Source organism: Marmota flaviventris, chromosome 6 (assembly GCF_047511675.1).
Source record: "Marmota flaviventris isolate mMarFla1 chromosome 6, mMarFla1.hap1, whole genome shotgun sequence".
NCBI lineage: Eukaryota > Metazoa > Chordata > Mammalia > Rodentia > Sciuridae > Marmota > Marmota flaviventris.
Genome location: NC_092503.1, coordinates 100,440,727 through 100,461,639, shown reverse-complemented (window position 1 = coordinate 100,461,639; position 20,913 = coordinate 100,440,727). Strand labels below are relative to the sequence as shown.

Here is a 20,913-nt window from a genome sequence, read left to right as displayed (position 1 = left end):
CAGGAGTAGAAGAGAGGCTGTGCTAATAATTTCTAGGAGAATCCTCTCTGTGGAGCTTCCCCCATCCCCTCCCACACTACAAGCAGAATGAGATGTTGTTGTCTTCACACTCCCACCGCACTCTGCTCGTGCACCACTTGATTTCTTATCACATAATATGTTAGGCATGTGTCTGAAATGTTCAGCCACATACATTTTCTCTCTTTTCTAGTGCTACAAAGCATTTGTTCTCTCTTTTCATTGCAATTAGGGTTGAAGTACAAGCAGAATTCAGATTTAGATAGACCAAAGTTCAGAATCTGTCCTCTGTTATTGACTAGCTTTGTAATGCTGGGAAGATCACTGAGATCTGAACCTTGAGCTCCTCGTGTGCAGCAGGAGGATAATGATGCCAGTGTTGCAGGGTGGTGGGAATAACCTCAGCTATGTCTGAAAGGGGTCTGATATCTTGCCTTGCACAGCATAGCTGCTCAGTGAGCACTCTTTTCTTTACCCCTCTCCTGCCCACCTTGACTCTGACTTTCCACTGCACCTTATGTAGCATATCACTCTTATTTGTTGTGTTATGATCTGCATTAGTTATCTACTACTGCTCTAGCAAATCACCCCAAAATTAGCAGCTTAAAACAGCAAATATTCATCGTCTCAAATTTTCTGTGGGCCAGGGATCTGAGAACAACTTAGCTCAGTGGTTGGGGGTCATCTCTTGTGAGGTTACAATCAAGATGTCAGCTGGAGCTAGAGTCATCTCAAGGCTCTACATCTTCCTCCAAGCTCAGTTATGTGACAGTCCACATGTGTAGGAGATTTGCTTATAAGCCTGCTCATCTCGCCTCTCCATAGGGCTGTCTTGGGACATGACAGCTGGCTTTCCCTAGAGTAAGCAATTCAAAGGAGAGGGGATACTCAAAATGAGAGCTGGTCTTACAATCTAGTCTTGGGAAACATCCTTTGGCTGTATTTTATTCATTAGAAACAAGTGAATAAATCCAAAAAACACTGAAGGGAGGGAATAACACAAAAGCATGAATACTAAGAGACCCTTGGGCACCATATTAGAGTCTGTCTATTCCTCATGGTTTAAATAGTATTATGGAGCCAGCCGGGGGTTGTAACCCATTTATCTCACTTCATTGCTCTTATTAGAAAAGTCAACTTTGCTTTTACAAAAGGGATTTAGACACTCTGGGAACATCAGCATTACCTTGCTGGATAATGGACTGAACCAGCAATAGAGCTTCAACACAACCCACAAAATAATAGCAATAATAGTAATGAGGTCTTTTGCATAGTCTTACAAGTTAACACACCACCTGTACCTTTCCATTTACATTCCATGCATGGCCATACTTTTCCTCTGATTGAATTTGTTTCTTTAAAAAGCATTGTCCCTTTGGCTGTCTCCTTGGTACATTTTCTGCTTCCTTTACTTTGGTCCATAGAGGCACACCTGCCCCAGCTTCCTTCCAAGAAAGCATCAGAGATCAGGTAGGTAGTTGTGGGGGAAGTAAAAATACCCCTCCTAGTCCATGCTTTGAAGGCAACTTGTTTATTATTCCCAAGTAAGTCACAGTGAACTCTAACCCCCCTACTCCCCAGAGAGGAGTGTCCTCCCTGCCTGTGACTTGTCTTGTCTTCTTGCCCCTTTTCCTCCTGGCTGCCTTCAGTTATGGCACTCTGTTGCTGCATTAGCTTCCCAAGAGGGAAGGAAATGGATCCAAATTGATATTTGTATCCAATAAAGTTTAAAATAAAATACTAAAATATGTATGATATTGATAGTAAAATTTTATATATGCTATATATTATAAATACTAACATTTTATTGAATAAATATCAATACATGTATTTTATATAAATTTTACCTTCTTGGAAGTTAAACAGGTAGTAGATCCAACAGTGGAAGTGTGACATTGTGAGTTCTTTCATTTCTATGGATTATTAAAAAATCTATTTCATTAGAGACATTATTTAATTATGGTTGTCTACAATTGCCTCTCATTCCTAACAAATTCTACTTTTTCAGTAAAGTAGAAAGAGATGAGGAGCCAGATGAATATGTAGAAAAGGAAGAAAAGGACAGGTGGTAAATAGGATTGATGATGACAATTTGGGAAGTGGAAAAGGAAAAGTGATAAGGAAAAGACTGAGGCATATTGACTGTGAATTCTGAAAGAGAATGTTTACAAAACTGAAAACCTGACAGGATGATTTACTTATGGTGCACTTTCTGCCATTTATTTATATTAAAATATTCCTAGTTGAATTTTTAATTTTCTTTTTTGGTACCGGGATTGAACCAAGAGGCACTTAACCCCTGAACCACATCCCAGACCTCTTTTATTTATTATTTTGAGACAAGGTCTTGCTAGCTTGCCTAGGGCTTTTGATAAATTGCTAAAGTTGCCTTTGAACTTGTAACGCTCCTGCTTCAGCCTCTCTGGGATTACAAGAATGTACCACCATGCCCGGCTTACCTGAGTATTTTGAAGATGATGAATCACAGTCCTTTCAGAGCTGTTGAGGACTTCATACCCACCTGCTTTGGAGATTGGAAACTAAGCGGTGAAGAGGTGAATCCTTTGAAGTCCAGAGATATTTTGTTGAAAAGCCAAAACTGAGACTCATTGAATTTCTAATTCAGTGGCTTTTATTAATAATATTACTTTATATTTTAGAAGAGAATTGGTTTATTTTTACTTATAAATGTGAAGCCTTATTTTCGGTATCTCTTAAGATCTTCAAAAATCTGAGACTAGCTTTTCAAGAGAACCTTCCATATATTCCATGTATACGTGGGTTTTAGCAAGTTGTACCTTTAATGTGAATTTCTGCAAATTTTTGTTACACAGCATTCTGAGAGAAATTAAAACTGTCCATTGTGAGTTCATATTCTGCTTGGCTTAGAATTTGTCAATATTGTCTTTACAAGTGTTTGTTGGTTTAACTATTCACAAACAACATAATATATTCAAGGCTAATGCATTTATGCTGGCTTTGTGCATTAGATATGTACTTACAAAATTGTGTGAAACTATGGTAAATGAACTTCAGTTTCAGTTGCATTATAACAATAGTCCATTGAAGCTTTTGAGTAAATTCTTTCGGCAAAGCAGCATATCCTAGGAGAGCAGGAATTATACCCCAGTGAAATTTGGTGTATGATTAGGTAAAGTCATGCTTGATTTTCTTAGGGCAAAACATGTCTATACAGTGGCCTTTCTATAAATAGATTCAGCTTGTCCCAAAGATAGGTCAATAATTATATCAGATGCTGATATTTCCACCCAAACTATTTTTTTTACCTCTTTTAAGGTATTAGTAGAATTAATTAAATGAATGTATTTGTTTATAAGCTACTCATATATTAGGAAAATTAAAATTTGGCAATAAATTGTTATTCTTTGAAAATATTTCTCCTTTCTATTTCGCAGAAAAAATATGAGAGATAAAGATTTGTTAGTTGATGTAGTAATGGAAAATAGTATGAATAAATTAGAGTTGAAGGGACCTCTGGAGAGTCTGAATAAATATATTTGAATAAATATAAATAAACAAATATAAATAATGTAAATTTTATATAATTGCATAAACCTAAATATTGTACTTCAAATATAACCTTTATTATTCCATTACTAACATAATTGGGAAATGAAAAATGAACTATTGGATATTCTTAAACAATTAAAAATATTTTTCTAATCATCAGCCTGGAAGTTAAAAGTTTTTTTTTTTCTTTACTTTACAAAAGCTTTGACTTATAATACCTTCATGACATTTTAAGCCTCCCAGGTCTAAAGGATGTCTTATTCTCTGGTCAAGCAGTCAAGTTTGCAAAACCTTTATGAGTGGTATAATTTGGTCTGGAGAAATATGCCATTTTAAAGCTTATTTTAGTTAAGTGGTGAAAATATTTTTATTAGTAATGGTCTTTGAATTATTTGAAAGGCACCTCTCATTAGAAAGGGCAGTTGTACTCATTGGTATCTTTTTCTTTAACATTGTGCAGCATATCCTGGACATCATTGCAAAGAGTGCCTATATTGATTGAATTTATAACATAGGAACTATAACTATAAAGTAAGAGAGATGCAAGAGACTTATCTATGTGATTTTTCTTAAACCTTTTGTAGATAAAGGTGGAAAATAAATAAGGCATCTGCATTTGTTTAAATGACTAAACAATACATTTGATCAAGTGAGGTGATGCCTGCTAACCTGTTCTTTGAAATTGTAAAGTGTTATACAGACAGCATTGCTGCAACCTAGGAAAGGCTATTTGTGAGCCATATATATATAAAATTGGAGAAGGAGACTGTGAAGCTGAGGCAGGGAGAGGCCTTGCAAAAGATGGATTCAGTGACAGGTGCTAGGTTTTTTTAAAAAAATTATTTATTGGTGCAATATAATTATACACAATAATGGGATTCATTGTTACATATACCTACATGTACACAATTTAACCATAGAATTTGGTCAGTTTTGTTCTTGGTACCTCCAGGTGCTAGTTTTGATTGAACTTCTTTAATGTAATCTCTTTTCTATTGAAATACTTTACAATCTTATATTTACTGATCCTATAATGTACATGTTGTCAACCCAAACAAAGTACTTCCATGGAATGCTTTCTTTTGGCTATAACTGAGCAAGGAGTATTGACAATGATTAATGCCTGTTGTTTAGCGTTCTTTCCACAGACAGCTCTTTCTATTATATTAACCTACAATCTTCTCAATAGCCCTCTGAGGGTAGCTTAGTTCATCTTTTTTTTCGGTAAAAATAAAGAAAATAAATATTGGAGTTAAATATGACTCAGCCAAGAGCTTATCATTAGTAGTGGCAGATGAAAAATTTAATGCAGAATAAGGAGTTCTTTACACCACCCCACACAACAGATAGTGCTTGGCCCATTTCCATCAAGACAAAATGTTTTTCAATATTTGACTCATCATTAGCACATTTATTAGGAGGCTGAAAAAATAGACGAACATATGAAACGCAAATTGCTCATTTGTAATGTCTCTGAGTTGAGGAATATATTAAAATTATTGTAATACAAAATTTTGGATTATCCTTATGCTGTGATAGTCTGTGCAGCTAAATAAATAAATGATTATAATTTATAAAAGTCAAGAGACAGGGCTGGGGATGTGGCTCAGGGGTACAGCATATGCTTTGCAGGCACAAGGCCCTGGGTTCAATCCCTAGTACTTGGAAACAAAAATTCAAGGGATAGTTTTTTCTTCTTGCAGTAACAACTGAAAAGTTCCTATAAGACCTACAGGTCACAATTATAATTCTGGACAAAATATAAAAATCAACTATCTACAGGTACTGGAGAGTAACTAAACTGAGTAGAAACTGAAGGGGAGTTTGTACTAGGAAGAAGGGTGATTTTCCTGATTCTATGACTTTTCCAAGCATACACATTAGTCTCCACTAGATCAGCTAAAACTCATCTGTAAACCAGTCTAACTGGTTTGCAGTATCATAAATCAGAGCTGGGGTGACCAGCTGGAGAACAAGAGGGAAAAGATCTAACAGTTATTGAATGAGAACAGAAACTCTAAAGTCTGCAAATAAACTGTCCAAATCCCTGCCTGATCCATAGATTATGTGTGTATAGTTCAGCTATTAAGGAGCCTAATTAAGAATAAAATAATTGAATATAAAGTTTAGTGTGACTGCTGCCATTAACCACAATGAACATAAGAATTTGAATTTTATTTCATCCAAACTAACGGCCTGTTAAAACAAACATACTAATCAAAACAACAAAAATACTCTTTCAAGGAATGTAACAGAATTCAGAGATTCTATCCTTTATAATAGACAGGACACAATTCAAAATTATAAGCATATAAAGAGATGGAAAAATGTGACTTACACTTGAAAAAAAAAGCAGTTGAGGGAGTGTGAACCTGACCTGGCCCAGGTGTTGGTATTAGCTTACAAGAGTTTAAAGCAGGTATTATAACTATATCAAGTATGTAAAGAAACAGATGGTCTATGACTTGTGATGGATCAACTTCACAATTGTTCAACTTTATGATATTATGAAAGCGATACAAATTTGGGAGAAATTGTACTTTGAATATTGATATTTTCCTGGACTAATGATATTGAATGTGATACTCATATAATGCTGGGCAGGTGGTGGTGAGCTGGAGTTCTTACTCAGCCACGTGATCATGAGGGTAAATAAATAATAACCTACAGTGCACTATGTTGCTATGTGCTGTGTGATATTTAGTGGGTTAAATATTAAATGCATTTTCAACTTATGATGGATTTATTGAGATGTAACCCCACTTTAAGTTGAAGAAGATGTGGATTCTTAATGAATGAACACACAAGAAGTCTTAACATATAAACAACCTACAAAAAAAAAGAGAATGAAATGAAAATTTTAAAACTAAAAGCTACACTAAAATGATACGACATGTGGGTTTTATACAGCTTGAAGATGACAGAAGAAAGAACCAGTGAACTTGAAGCTAGACAAATATAAATTATCCAATCTTGAGAACAGGGAGAAAAAGTATTGGAGGAAGACAACAGAACCTCAGATATATGTACAATAATATAAAAATATATAATCTTTTAAAATGGGAGTGTTAAAAATGAGAATGAACGAAAATATGTGAAGTAATGGTGAAAAATATCCTAAATCTGATGAAAGATCATTCAAGAAGCTCAGTAAACCCAATTAACATAAGTATAGACATACAAATACAAAATTGCTAAAAAATAAAGATAGAACATTTCAAAAACAGAAAATGATGCAATACATAGCTCCACTTTGGATTATTGCTGTCATTAAAAAAAACAATAGAAATCAGTAGATAATTTTTAGGGTGCTAGAAGAAAAAAAAATGAAACTGTCAACCAGAATTGTATATTTACAGAGAACACCTTTAAAGAATCAAGGTGAAAAATTAAAAGACATTTTAGATTAAAGAGAACCAAGAGAATCTGCTTTCAACAGACCTTACCTTTACCGAAAGGTAAAGTAAAATGATACCAGGCAGGAATAAAAAGCACTGGAAATTATAAGCATATGAGTAAATATAAAATATGTTTTTCCCATTATCTCTTTAAAACACATATGACTGTTAAAAGAAAAATTTGAAATTTTGTTGTGGGGCTTATAACATATAATCTGAATACAAATGGTAACAGGGAGTTGGCAAATGATCCTGTTTTATTGGAGAAGGAGACTGTGAAGCTGAGGCAGAGGCCTTGCAAAAGATGGATTCAGTGGCAGATGCTAAGTTTTTTTTTATTGTATTAACACATTATAATTATACATAATTATGAGGTTGTTACATATTTATAAATAATTGCAAGGGTCTTATGTTTTACATGAATTGGTATACTTACCCTAAGTAGACTGTAAAAATTTAATTAAATATTACATTAACAAAAAGCAACCACTATCATTAGTAAATAAAACAAAATAAAATTATAAAATATATTTATTTACTCAAAATATAGGAAAGCAGGAACAGAGGAATGTAAATCAGTTTGTAGAAACAGGAAACAATAAAGTAGCAGATTTAAATTTAATCATTTTATAATTACATTAAACATAAATGAGCTAAGCAGTTTAATAAAAAAAATGGAAGGAGAATATAACTTCAATTTAAATGGTAATAGGAAATTTGAGAGATTGTAGCATAGTGACTTTGGTTCTGATTATAAAGATTATTGAATTCTAAACTAACAGTCATAGAATTTTGTAGGCCCTCAGGTTTTTTTGAATGGTTTGAATGTAGCCTTTCCTTACAGCAGGGATATACAATCTCTAGAAAATATCGTTAAATTCAAATTTGGGGAAGCATGGATTGAGGTCTGAGTGCTTCCCTTCCAAGAGAGCTCTGATATCCTTATGCAAATTGAGCTCTCTTCCCAATGTCTGGTTTTTGCATAAAATCTAATTTGCTATTTGGTCTATATATAAATAACTCAGAGGGTCACTTGAATGATGCATTATAGGACAAAGAGGTTAGCTGCTTTAAAGATCTTCTAGATTAGAGAAAAAGTTATATCCCACTATCATATGACTGTTGTAATTCCCTTTAATAACTACCTTTCTTCTAGTTAGACTAGAAGCTGTCTTGTTTCTTCTTGTCATCCCAGCAAAGTAACCCAGTGCCTGGCAGGTAACAGACACTCAACAAATATTTGCTAACCAGCTACCACAACATGACCCTTAGCCTTAGATGTAATTTACAACTGCCTATTGGATATATTTACCTGTATAGTATTTACCTGAATAGTATTTGCTAATTTTTAAAAAACTAATTTTTATCAATTTTTAATTTTATATAATAAAAGGTTCCCACTCTAAATATGAAATTTTATAAATTTAATAAGTGTATATACCCATGTAACTACTACCCTATCAAGATATTTAATATTCAAAAAGTTCCCTCATGACACTTGCCAAAGATTGTGCCCTTACATTTCCTCCCCAAAGCGAGCTGATGTATCCGTTGATCTAGGTTGGCATTTTATATTAGTTTTCATTTTCTAGAATTTTATATAAATGCCATAATAATACAGTATGTACTTTTTTTGTGTCTGGCTTCTTTTGTTCCTCATGGTGTTCTTGAGATTCATCCACATTGTTTCACATCTTAATAGTTTATTAGAGTTTTATTCCATTGTTTCAATATGTTACATTTTAAATAATATTTACTTATCTATTGAGGACTATTTGGATTTTTTTCCATAGCTTTTGGCTAATGTAAATAAAACTGCTATCAACATTTGTAAACAACTGTTATTTGGACATATGCTTTCATTTTTGTCTGTGGAAATACTTAATAGAATGGCTAGATATTTAGGGTAGGTATATGCTCATATGAAACTTCAAATTATTTTACATAGTGCTTTTACCACTTAACATTTGCCCCATGATGCATGAATTCTAGATACTCCATATTTTCAGTAACACTTGGGATTGTCCTTCTTCCATTCCTTCCTCTCTCTCTCCCTTCTTTCCTTCCTTCCTAATTTTAGTGGATAAGTGACAGTATCTCACTTTAAAATTCACATGACCAAACCTCAAATTCATATTCTACCCACTCTTACCAGCTACCACTTTGGACTTTTATTTTAAAACAAAATGAATAATATTATGCTAGAAAATATTAGTGACAAAACAACAACAAACCATTAATTGAGCATTTATCACTCTCCTAACTTTAGAGTATAAGCTTCATGATGGTAAGATGCCTTGTTCTTTGCTTTATTTAGCACAGTGCTGGAGGCTTAAAATGTACATTTATTAGCTATTTGTTGTTGTGAAGTAAATTATTTGAAATCTTAGCAACTTAAAGCAACAAACATTTATTGTCTTACACTGTTTCTGAGCATTAAGATTGGGGAGCAGCTTAGCTGAGTGGTCCTGGGTCAAGGTTCTTCCGTCAAGCTATCAGCTGGTGCTGTAGTCACTTGAAAGCTTGCTTGGGGCAGAAGGATTGGTTTCCAAGTCCTACAGCCAGGGCTACTTGCAAGAAGCCTTGGTTCCTTGGTAGTTGTTGTCAGTAGTTTTCAATTCTTTTCCAGGTGGAACTCTTTGTTGGGCTGCTCCATGTGGTTCCTCAAAATGAGTGAGCAAAGAGAGAAAAAGCTAGAAGTTAGTTACAGAGATCAACCAGGAGGTGGGGATTGTTGAGGACCATCCTGGATGCCAGCTAATATAGTGCGTAATGAATATTTGTTGATTAAACTGATGTGTGTTTGACATACACCATCTCATTTTATCCTCATAACAATCCCATGGTCCATTTTCCTCAACTGAGAAATGATGAAACTGACATTTACAAATTTAAGCAACCTGTCCAATTCTTCTAAGTTCTTAGGTAGCAGTTAAACCAGAGTTCAAACCACTGTAAAAGTTATGAAAAATGATTCACAGTGAAAAGGAAGAAATCAAATTATTCTAAGAAGACATTGATTTATAATCTTATTTTTCTTTGAATCAAACTCATTTGTATTTGGGGAAAGAAGTTAGAAATTGTATCAAGAGGAAAACCCCCAAACTCTGCAGGGGAATAGAGTTAATTGGTTCCCTATTTTTGTAGTTGAAAAGGTGTTGGTATCATTCTCTCCTACCATGCTTTTTCCAATTCTTGGCAGATCCTTGGAAACAAAGAAAGTCAAATTCTTCCGCTGACTGCCCAGAGTTAATTCAACAAAAATCTGGCAACTAAATATTGTGCAAATAGCACTGTGGTAGCTTTCAGGATCTACAAAACACGTGATAGAGTATATGCTGTTCAAGAGGTCTTTGGGTTTAAGGTGATAAAAACATAACTATAATCAGACAAGAAAGAGTAAGCATCATGGCACATAGGAAATGCTTATTGGGATTTGAGTTTTTAAAAGACCAGTTGTGTCTTTAAAATACATTTGTTTAGTAAAATAATTCAATGTGACTATCTCTGACAATCAGCCTTAGATTAAACTGGAAGAGGTCAACCTTCTTTAATATTTTAAAAAGCAGTTGGAAAACTTTGCAGAGGTAGTAACTTGTTTTTCTTTCCAGATGTCTGTGTCAGGAATTACAGTTATCCATAAATGGTGGCAGAAAATGGGCTTTATACACCTTTTAGAATGCAAACATGAAGTAGGTATAGAGTAGGTATAGAGATTCAAAGTCCAGGTAGAATGTTGGAATCCAAACAGGAGAATTCAAACAGGAGAAGACTGAAATGATAGCTAAAATGACAGTGCTGGGGTAGAAGTAAATTGGAAAGACTCCTCACTCTAGGTAGAAACAAGCCTTCTAGTAGAGTTTAAATAATTATATGTTCCCTTTGCCGCTTCATCAGGGAACCTATCTTGTGCACAATTGGAACTGACTGGAGAGTCTGTGCAGAAATAAGTTTCAGACAAAACTTTGCCCTGGCCATTGAACAAGCTCAGCTTTCAGCCTTCTGCAGAAAGTTAAAACTCCCTGGCTCCAGATTTTAACTGTGGCAGCTTGGGGGCAGGAGTGACTTTGGTAGAGCTAGAGTGGCGTTGTGGCAGAGGCCACAGGTGGAACCTGGATTTTGAATACGCTTGAACGGGAAGGTGTAGGATGCAGAGGCTAGGGAGGGGGAAACCTGGGTGGGCTGCCTGTTGGGGAGTCAGAAAGACACCTAGAAAAAAACCTATGAATGTACTTGGCCTAGGCCTGACTGGAGCAAGTTTGGTTAATCCAGATGGGAATTGTGGTGCAAATAGTTGTAACTACAGAAGAGGGGCAGATCAGGCTTCTGGCCATGCTACAAGGGAATGAGTCTGGGCGAGGGGCGAGGTCTTTATCACTAAATAGCCGGCCTCCCAGGCCCTCCCTTGCTGCTCTTTGGGTTGCAATCTACCCTTGGTAAGGAACAGAATGTTGCTGCAGATAGGCTAAAAACCACCTGGCATCCCCAACCTGCCCCTTTTCCAAAGTTCTCCGCTCCGCACCAGCTGGGGTTAGTCGCCAGAGGCTAACATCTGGCGGGGTTGGAACCGGCTCAAAAACGCACCTTTGCCAGCTACTTGGGTTCCTGGCCGGGTGCAGCCGCGTCCAGGAGAATCCTGCAGACTCTTAGATTCCTATGTTTTTGTTGGTATGAAGAGGACAGTTTTCTATGACTGTAGAAGAACAATGATTACTGAAGATACGCTCCAAGGTTACAAAGCCTACAGGCGGTGCCTGCGGGGCAGAGGGCACAGCAGGGGCCGGGGGCGCAAGGCTTGGCTTGGAGCGTCCGCTCACACTTCTGGGGCTACCGCGATCAGCTAGCACACAAGTGGCCAAGAAAGAAGTAGCGAGGGCGGTGCAGATACCTCAAAACATCAAATCGCGTAGCTCCTGGCGCCCACAGCGCGCAAGGTACGCTTCGGGGCGGTCCTGCATGACCCCGGAAGAGAAAGTTGTTTTGGGGAAGGGGAGAGAGGAGAGCGTATTAAGTAGTACTAAAAATCAGAAGTTGTTCTGCTCCCGTCAGGCCGCCTCGTCTTAGCCTCAAGCCCTTTCAGAATCTGGATTCCTCAAAGGGTTCGATGCTCTCCCAGCCTGAGCCTGAGTTGGGGGACGGTGAGCCGCCCGCCTGCAGGTTTCCCGACCCTCTTCAGAACCAGGTCTCCAGGAAAACCCGGAGCGGAGCATCCCTCGGGTGGCTGGGAAACGCCCTCGGCGGGCGCCCAGCGGCGCGCATGCTCAGAACGCGCGGCGGCAGCGAGTAGGAAGCTTCCCGCGGCAGCAGCAGCGGCGACAGGAGGGTGGGAGGGGATTAACCGGCTGGCGGGCGGGGGCGCGAGGACGCGGGAGGAATCCCGCCCTAGGTTCCTTTGAGCGTTTTGGACCACGAAGCCCTGCGCAAGGAGCGAGTGAGCCTGGGGCCAACTACGAGCGCGGAGCCTGCAGCGGGCGGCGCTGAGCGGGGCCCCCGGGCAGAGCGGGCTCAGAGCCCGGGGCTCCGCGGCTCGGGACCCGGCTCCGGCGGGGGCGGCGATGTTCCACTGCATCCCCCTGTGGCGGTGCAACCGTCATGTGGAGACCATCGACAAGCGCCACTGCTCTCTCGTCTACGTCCCAGAGGAAATCTACCGCTATGCTCGTAGCCTGGAAGAGCTTCTGCTGGACGCTAACCAGCTCCGCGAGCTGCCCGAGGTGAGTGGCCGGCCTTACCTGCTCCCCGGTCTCCGAGAAGCGTGCCCAGCCCTTTCCCACTCCTCTTTTCCTTTCTCCCCTGTCTTTCCTACCTTTTAGATCCTGGCCGGCCGGCAGGTCCAGCAGGAAACACTTCTTCCTGCATTCACCTGCTTCTTTCTTCCCTTGCTTCTGTAACTCCATCCTTCCCCAGTAAAAGTTCTTTTACATTTTATACAAAGGTACTTGATTTCTCCCAAGTAGTTACTAGAGCTTGTCCGATTGGAGAAACGTTCTGGGCTAGTAAGTAGCTTAGTTGCACGTCTAGGTACTAACACCAGGTACTTGTGCCCGGGCAGGTGAAGAGCCAGGTGGCTCGGAATGTTCCCAGCTGGAGGCAACCGAGCGCAGCATCCCGCCCCCGGGGGACGTTCCCCTCACTTTGTTTCCCCATCCGGGGCTCAACTCTCCTTTCGCCAAGCAGGTCTCTGAATACCTTGGGACCTGGGCAGCACGCGAGTGAACCGCACTATCTCGCACTATCTCGGCATCTTAGCAGGAATGTGCTCCAGGCCTTATCGCGGATGGGCTGTGCTCTGAAGAGCTGTAGCTTGGCCAGTTTGCTGTGGCCCTGGCAGCGCAGCGAGATAGGGGGCAGGAGGAAAGACGGGTCTGGGGAACTGGGCACAGGTGCCCAGATACCCAGATGCCAGCCACTTGGGCCTTGCCTGCATGGACCTGTTGCGTGTTAGGCGCTGCGGTGAACGTCATCGGAGACTCCGCGGGTGGATCTGCCTGGCAGCTGTCTTTCCCAGAGCAACCGCGTTCAGCCTGCTTACTTCTGACCTTTCAGTAATGTGTTAACCTCTTCAGAGTTGTTTACGTAAATTAATCACTCCTTCGCAGCCGGAACTTTCAAGCGACATATGCAGATTTTTTTTTTTTTTTTTCCTTTATTGAAGGGTCAGGGAACTGCAAACTGTTAGTCCTAGGGTTTGCCTGGGGAATTCAGCTTGAGGAACTTCTAAGGAGGAAGATATCCCTAATTCAGGTGTGTGCAGGAAGTCCTTGTGTGCCAATCCAAAGGTGTGCAGGAAGTAGGGAGACTGCTGGGAGGCGGGGAGAGGACCTGGAGGCCTCAGCGTCGAAACTCAAGTTATCTTGCTTGGTCTTTTGGTTAAACACAAACCGCGTCATTGTTACAGAAACCCTGGTAAATGTTCTGGCTCATTAAAATGACCTGATATGTTCTCCAGCGCTGACAGTGTTTTGAAAAATCAGAACGGTGTTTTTCTCAGCATTTCATGCGTTGTTATTCTTCTTGGATGAACTTTCCTTGGTTCGTGTGGGATTGATTGGATGGTTTGCTCTGTGTAATCACAGAGATTATCCTCACCAGGATCTTTGCAAAGCCCCCAGGCTTTATTTAGCTTAGAAGCAGAAAAGCCATCCAGTTCTCTCAGGCATTTATTATTTTGCAGGCATTTTCAAATACATGGTTTTGTCTGGATTTTAGCTTCCTTAAATGTGACTGAAGCGACATACTCACTTCTTTAAATTATATAATTTTAGGCATTGAAATGTGGAATATGTAATGTAATATATTTCTAGGACTTCAGAATTAAATTATTAAAGATTGAGTGAAAAGTTACTCAACTAGAAACCTTGCAGTCCTTGCCCTTCTTGGTGGTTGCTTTCTGTCGTAGAACGGGAAGATTTCTTTTGACTGAGTTGCCTTTTTATTCCCTTCTGCCGAATTTGTAGGTTTTCCTGTAATGTTGGAGAATTTAGCTTGGCATGGAAATTATAGGTTTTGGAAATGTCAGGTATTTCTACTGATCGTAGAAATGGAAACTCAGAAGCTCAAAATAAAGTCTAATGGCACTCTGTAAATATAGTAAATATTTCAAAGGCTAGAGGTGGTCTTGCTTATTGGTAATTATTGCTCTTAAAGTTAGTAAGTTTTGAGGTCATGTAAGATCTATTTCTCCCTGACTTATTTCACCATAGGTACTTGGATGTGTACTTACAAGAAATGAACAGCCACCTTGAAAGCAGATATTTGTTCCATTCACAATCTTTTCTTCCATTGCTTCACCTCTGAGATCTGTATAACTCATGGCTTCTGCTCACTGTTGCTCCTGCTCTCTACTTGAAACTCCTGTCTCCTCAACTTGCCACAGGGTTGCTCTTTTGCTGATAAACCTCAAAGATCCTTGTGTGGTGGCCTTACCAGTTGTGTATTCCTTTCTATGTAATTTGGAAACACAGCTAAAGGGGATGCCTGCACCCCCTACACTGACAACAGGTTTCAAGATAGTGACAGATACCTTCTTTCCACTAAAAGGCCTGCAGCCTCTCATTTGCTTCAACATCTTCATTTTACAAATTGAGACTCAGAATTGAAGCGACTTTCTCAGAGCTATCCAGCTGGTTAGGTGCATTCTCTGCCCTCATTCATTCAGGTGTGTACCAACTACAGCTGCTTTGGGTACCTAGCAGGAATCTACCCTGTTCTGTTTCTCACACATATCAAATCTTCAATTATTCAGTGCCCCCTTTTATACTCACCTCATTAAAACTTGGTCTTGTCAAAAAAACATTTATTAAGGATGATTCGCTAGTTATTGGGAATATAGAGCTTAAAGGAACTGTGATTCCTATGTGCTGTTCACAGCTTTGTGGTGAGGCAGATTACTTCGGTTCCAGATGTGGTGAGTGTGGGGTGGGGAAGGCACTAGAGTTCGTCACACCACACTCTGCAAATGTGATGGTCACTCACCTGAGGCCCAGCTCATCTGTACCAGAGGATGCCTCAGAAGCTGTGTTCTTAGCTTGCCACCTGTTATTTCATCATCCTTTCCCATCCATCTGCTGTTCCCCTCCTCTCTACTCCCTGCTGTGGAATCCTTTTGAGATCTGTTCTAACAGAGATGATGTCACTTGAACCTCTTTGAAGTGTCGGCATGATTTTGCTCACTCTTTTAGCACCTAGTAGGTCTTAATCAATAAGCAGTTATATATTTGTTGAGTGACTGTTCCTGGGTCTTGTAGAAATCTTCCTCCTCTTCTTCTTTCCCTTGCATTAAGCATATCCCTACTCCAGCATCTATCCTTTTCTTATATAGTCAGGGTGTTCAAGGTGGAAGTGACTTCCATGTGAAGGCCATCCATGTGGGGAAGTTGTTTTGTTTGGCTTGTGCTATGGGATCTTGGCTTCCTCTGTGTGTTCCCACATTTCAGATGCCATTGTTTTTTCCTCGGTGTGCATCATTTCTCAAATATCTCCAAATATGTGTGCTTTACTGTGATCTCTTTAGCACCATTACAGTGCTTAGTATAGTAGGCACAAATACTTGAGTGAATGTATTCAAGACTTCCCAGCTTAAAAAATTGAGTTTCATCTGTAACCCCCCTTAGTGTTCAGTTGATCTTTTGTAGATTGTCAGATAACATTATCTCAAATATCTGCTCCTGTAGTCATTCTTTCTCATATCTTGCTTTATTTTTTCCTCGCTCTTGGGCACTTATTATTACCTAAGTTCATACTATGTAGTTAGTTATTTACTAGTTGCTTGTCTGTCTCCCCAAGTAGAACACAAGCCTTGCAAAGGCAGGGATGCTCATTGCTGAACCCAGGGAAGTACGTGGTGCATTGTGAGCTCAAATCCTTGTTGCATGATGAGACCTCACATGTCATTATCAGTAGGATGCCCCTGTTTCTTAAGCCATGATAATTCCCTTTCTTTTGGTCTGACTTGGTCAGTTGAAACTAATAATGACAAAAATCCTTTTTCAGAACCTGGGAGCCTTTGTTGAGTCTTTATTCATTCCCTGTTTTGTGCAGGATACCTTTGGCAGCCTTTGAAATAATTTTTATGCACTGTTAACATATTCTTCTATGAATGTGATTTCAAGTGCAACATCTCCAGCTGAAATCTGTTAAGGGGATACCCATCCCCACTTGGAAGAAGTTCCTTTTGTCTTAACCCAGCTATGTTTCAGTTTAGATCTTCAGAACTGGCATCTCTTCTGAGCAGTTCCATGTCTGAGGGGTGGGACAGCCATTCTTTCTGTCTCAAAAATCCATGGATTTATTTTTGATCCTTCTTTCTGTTCATTCATCCTGTCAACAAGACCTATTGTTTCTTCCTTCAAAATGCCATCTTTCTTCTCCTACCTGGTTGGTTTCCCGTGGATTTGTATTGTCCATTGCTGGTCACCTTGGCCAAGGCTCTTTAGGATTTGTCTTGAAGAGTAGAGAGCACAGGTTTGGATTCAGATAGTTGAGGACGGTATTCCATCTCTTGAGTATTGTCGTCCAGCTCTGGTTTCCTCAGGTGTTAGAGTAATACTTACCCTATAGTGTTATTCTGAGAATTAAAAAGATCATGTGTATATACTACTTAAAATAGCAACACAGATCTAACATGTCTAAAATCTTCCTGAATACTGTGGCAAGACCATTTTATTACAAAACAGTGTTTATTAAACTGAAGTTTAAAAATATTTTCCTGGGTGTTTAAGGTGTTTTCAAACCAGAATTAAGTTTTTATGTTCTCTTTAATAAGAGAACATAAAAACTTAATATTTAAAAAAAAATCACCAATTCTGTAGCATTTATATTGAGCTTATGAATGATTAGTGCCATATGATTTTATTGCTTATGCTTCATTGAACACTCCTTTAATTGTAGTTAATGAGGAAACAACAAATAAGGCATTTTACAGAAATGATGTGTTAGGGTCAGGCGATGATTAGAAGTTCAGTGAGCAAAGATATCATGGCACTTTGTTAGAAAAAAGTGTTGGGGAGCCAGAGGAGTCAGGGTCCGTGATAGTGTAGATGCTCAGAACGTAAATGTAAGAAGCCCGTGCCTTGTGAGCACGGTGTGGAATACACTGTGAGCGGCCCTGCAGTGTCTGCAAAATCACATCATTGTGATGTCAGAGTCTTATTGGCTTTTATCAGATTTTGAAAATTGTTTCACTTTATAGTTTTATAAAAACTAAAGCACAGGAAGACATATCTCCCAGTTTTATGTTTGGGCTTACTTAAATAGCATAATAAAAACAATGAGTCAATTATTTTTAAAAAAGTCATTTTTTAAGAAAAATAAAGATACTTAAGTCATTGCTTAGGAGAAAAGGGATCCAAAGGGATTTTCTCTTTATAGTGCTTGCTGATCCACAGATTTCTCAGGTTAGGGAAATAGTTTCATTTTCAGATATCCTGTTATTACCACCTAGTGTAGTAATTGCTTTTTGATTGCTTTCTGTGTTGGTCTAACCCTCTCATTCTTCCCCGATACCTCTTTTCACTCTCTACACTTAGAGATGAGAAAACTAAGGTAGAGAAGTTATAATTTGTTCCAGGTTAGTGGAGATTAGAGTCTCTTTGATCATGAAACATTTACTGGGTATCTGTGACATAATTATAATAGGCACCACCTATGGAGATTTTACTGAGTTCCACACAATGTATTAAGTGCTTTACATAAACCATTTCTCTTAAACTGCATAACAACCCATTCAAGCCATTATAGTTTCAAATGAAACTGAGATTTAAGTAATTTATTTAAGAGGCTTGGGTCAAGATTACTCCCTCTGCTTGTATGCATTCATCTCTATGCTGTACTGCACACCTGGGAGCCCACTTGGGAGTGAGGAGGCTTACAAAATTAGCTCTCTCAGGAGGGACCCTCTGCTGAAGCTGACAGTTTGGAGGAGTTTCACTCTCTCTGGGGAGCTCAGAGAAGACTTTATTGGTGGTCAAATTCAAATTACACTGGAAAGAGAGAAAAAGAGTGTTGTCTAAACCGATCATTTCCAGGTACAGTGACTGAGTGGAGGAAGCAAACTAGAGAACAGCCTGGAGCCAGAGCAGGAAAGGGACCTTGTTGATTTTGTTGAGGAGGTGAGCTCTGTCCTGAAGGCAGGGGAGGCTCATGCAAGATATTTAAACAGAGGTTCAATACAGCTTTATTTTTGTTCAGAAACACAATCCTGGGGCAGAGAAGAGGATAGTGTTGGGAGACCAGTCTGGAGAATTTGTAGGTGTCCAGGCTAGAGGATAGGATGGAGTACCTATGGGAGGAGTCGTCTGAGGAGATGACTAATCAGAGGTTTCTCTACTGAGAACCGCTGCACTCCATCTAGTTCCTTCTGGGCTGACCCACTGAGGTGCTTCATTGATACTTGTAGGACACCAAGTATAAGGCATTCTTCCCCTTTTGTAGGCATGTTTCCTTGGTTGTGGAATGTCTCTGCATTCTATTAAAACATGGCAAGCTTTGTATGTAGGCATTGGCTTGGGGGAAAAATAGATAGCCTGATGCATAATGGGTGGGAAGAGCCTGTTTATTTTTGGTTTTGTTCAGATAAATGTGGTCACCAAGTTTATTAAACTGTACCCAGAGTGACATTTGGGTTCTATTTTTCTGAGTAATGAGAATGCATTCTTGTGTGTGTACTATGTCATGAACTTTAGTTTCACCATTCTCTGCTAAATCTTTAAAAGACTGGCACTTGGAGAATATTTATTATTCTAGAGTACTTTGAAAGTAAACTCATTGCTAGAATTTTCGTCTGTAAAAAGGTAGCCCAAATCTTTGAGAAAGAGTATCACTATTTGCATGATAACACTTTTTTTAGTATTAACAAATATTGAATCATATTTTCAGTGTGGTAAAAGAGCAAAATGAGCCTGTACCACTGTCTTCACTCCTCCCTGTCCAGGGGCTTCCAGTGGGAAAGGAGCGTCTTAACCTAATGTTAACCCCAGTCTTCTAGAGCATTATCTTCTCAGCCAGAATCTGCAGTCTCTGTGGTAAGTAGGTACTTGGGATTTCCTTAAAAATGGACCCTTTACCATAGACTTGAAATTTTAGGGATAAGACATCACTGATATTTATACAAGAATATGAGAAATAGCAGCATGAACATTTCTTTGCAGTAATGATGACTCTTACCCATGGTCTTGCTGTGCCGTGGAACTCTGTCGCATTCTTTTGGATGAAGATCCGGTGAGTGCTTCAGGCTTCTCACTGTGTTCATGGAAGGCAGGGTAAGTTTGCCTATTTTAGAACATCACATGGAGTGCAGGGCTAGAAATGTTTGTCCTCTGCTTCATAAGATAGTTATGAAGGGTGATGAGATCATGAGCCGGGTCTTGATAAATGCATAGAAGAAACTTCTGGATGTCCATTAACTTTCTCTTAGGTGTTATTTAGTGGACAGGAATGGTAATTACTGTTGCATGTGGTGTTTTAGAAGATCTAATGGTTTATGTGTAAAATATCTTGGACTCCTAGAAATAAGATATGATTTTTTCAAAAAACCTTTCCCTTATTATTTTTGAAGAGTTTACTTATCTAGACTATAACTTCTTGATTCCAGAGAATTTGACTCAATTGGAAGGAATTATGTTATTTTTGTTTCCCAGAACCCCAAGGAATGGATTTGTCTTGTGTGGGTGGAGGAGGTGTTACACCTAATGACAGGGTATGCTTGACTGATTGCTTGAGTGGTTGGGTGAAGAGGACTCTGCCTACCCTGACCACTGCAATCACCTTTCTTTCCACAGTCCACACCCAGTTCCTGGGGAAAGATAACCCAGAGAAGCTGTTAGGTGACATGTGGTGGGAGCTAAGAGCTCCAGTCAGATGAGTAGTTGTGAGAACCAGAAAGTGGCTTCCAAACCTCTCAGGATGTGACTGGGCTCTGGCTGTTTGACTTGACTTGGAAGATGCTGAATAAATACCTTTGAGGTTCATGCTATTGGTGCAGCTGGCCTGACCTTGGGCTTTGGTGTCACCTTGGTTTTATCTGATTATGGAAGTAATATGTGTCAGATGCTTCAAAGAATTAAACAAAAAGAAGGAATTCCATTATTCCCTTGAAGTGATATCAGCCACTAACAGTTTTATTTTATTTAAAAATTATTTTTCATTGATAAACGTATAAATTTGAAGGTATGGTGTGATATTTTGATATATGTATACATGGGGGAATGGTGAAATCCGGCTAATTAGCCTAGCCATTAGCTCACGTATTTATAATTTTTTTTAAATGGCGAAAACATTTAAAATATACTCTTTTTAAAGAATGTGTTGTAATGTATTATTTTCTCTTTGTTCATTACCATATATTTATTGTTAAAACAGAAGAGGACTCCCACTATATAAATTGCTTTGTTGCTTACTCTTTTTACTTAACATAGCATCTTGGATATCTTCCACATCTGTAAGTGTAGGTACTGTTGCTGGTGCTAGA

The 20,913-nt window shown here is 39.0% G+C and overlaps 1 protein-coding gene and 1 long non-coding RNA gene across 2 annotated transcripts in view; one reads left to right on the top strand and one right to left on the bottom strand.

Moving 5' to 3' along the window:
- Positions 1-9,341: 9,341 nt before the first annotated feature.
- On the bottom strand, positions 9,342-12,009 carry LOC114095108 (uncharacterized). Its single transcript, XR_011707867.1, has 2 exons — positions 11,836-12,009; positions 9,342-9,610 (listed from the first exon to the last, which is right to left on the bottom strand). It is a non-coding gene; the product is annotated as an uncharacterized lncRNA (long non-coding RNA).
- A 289-nt stretch (positions 12,010-12,298) lies between these two features.
- The window catches only part of Lrrc1 (leucine rich repeat containing 1), a 123,101-nt gene continuing 114,486 nt past the window's right edge, over positions 12,299-20,913 (top strand). Inside the window, exon 1 of the mRNA XM_027938289.2 lies at positions 12,299-12,661. Within this exon, the coding sequence (XP_027794090.1) occupies positions 12,503-12,661 (159 nt within the window). The 5' untranslated portion in view covers positions 12,299-12,502. The remainder of the gene's footprint in view (positions 12,662-20,913) is intronic.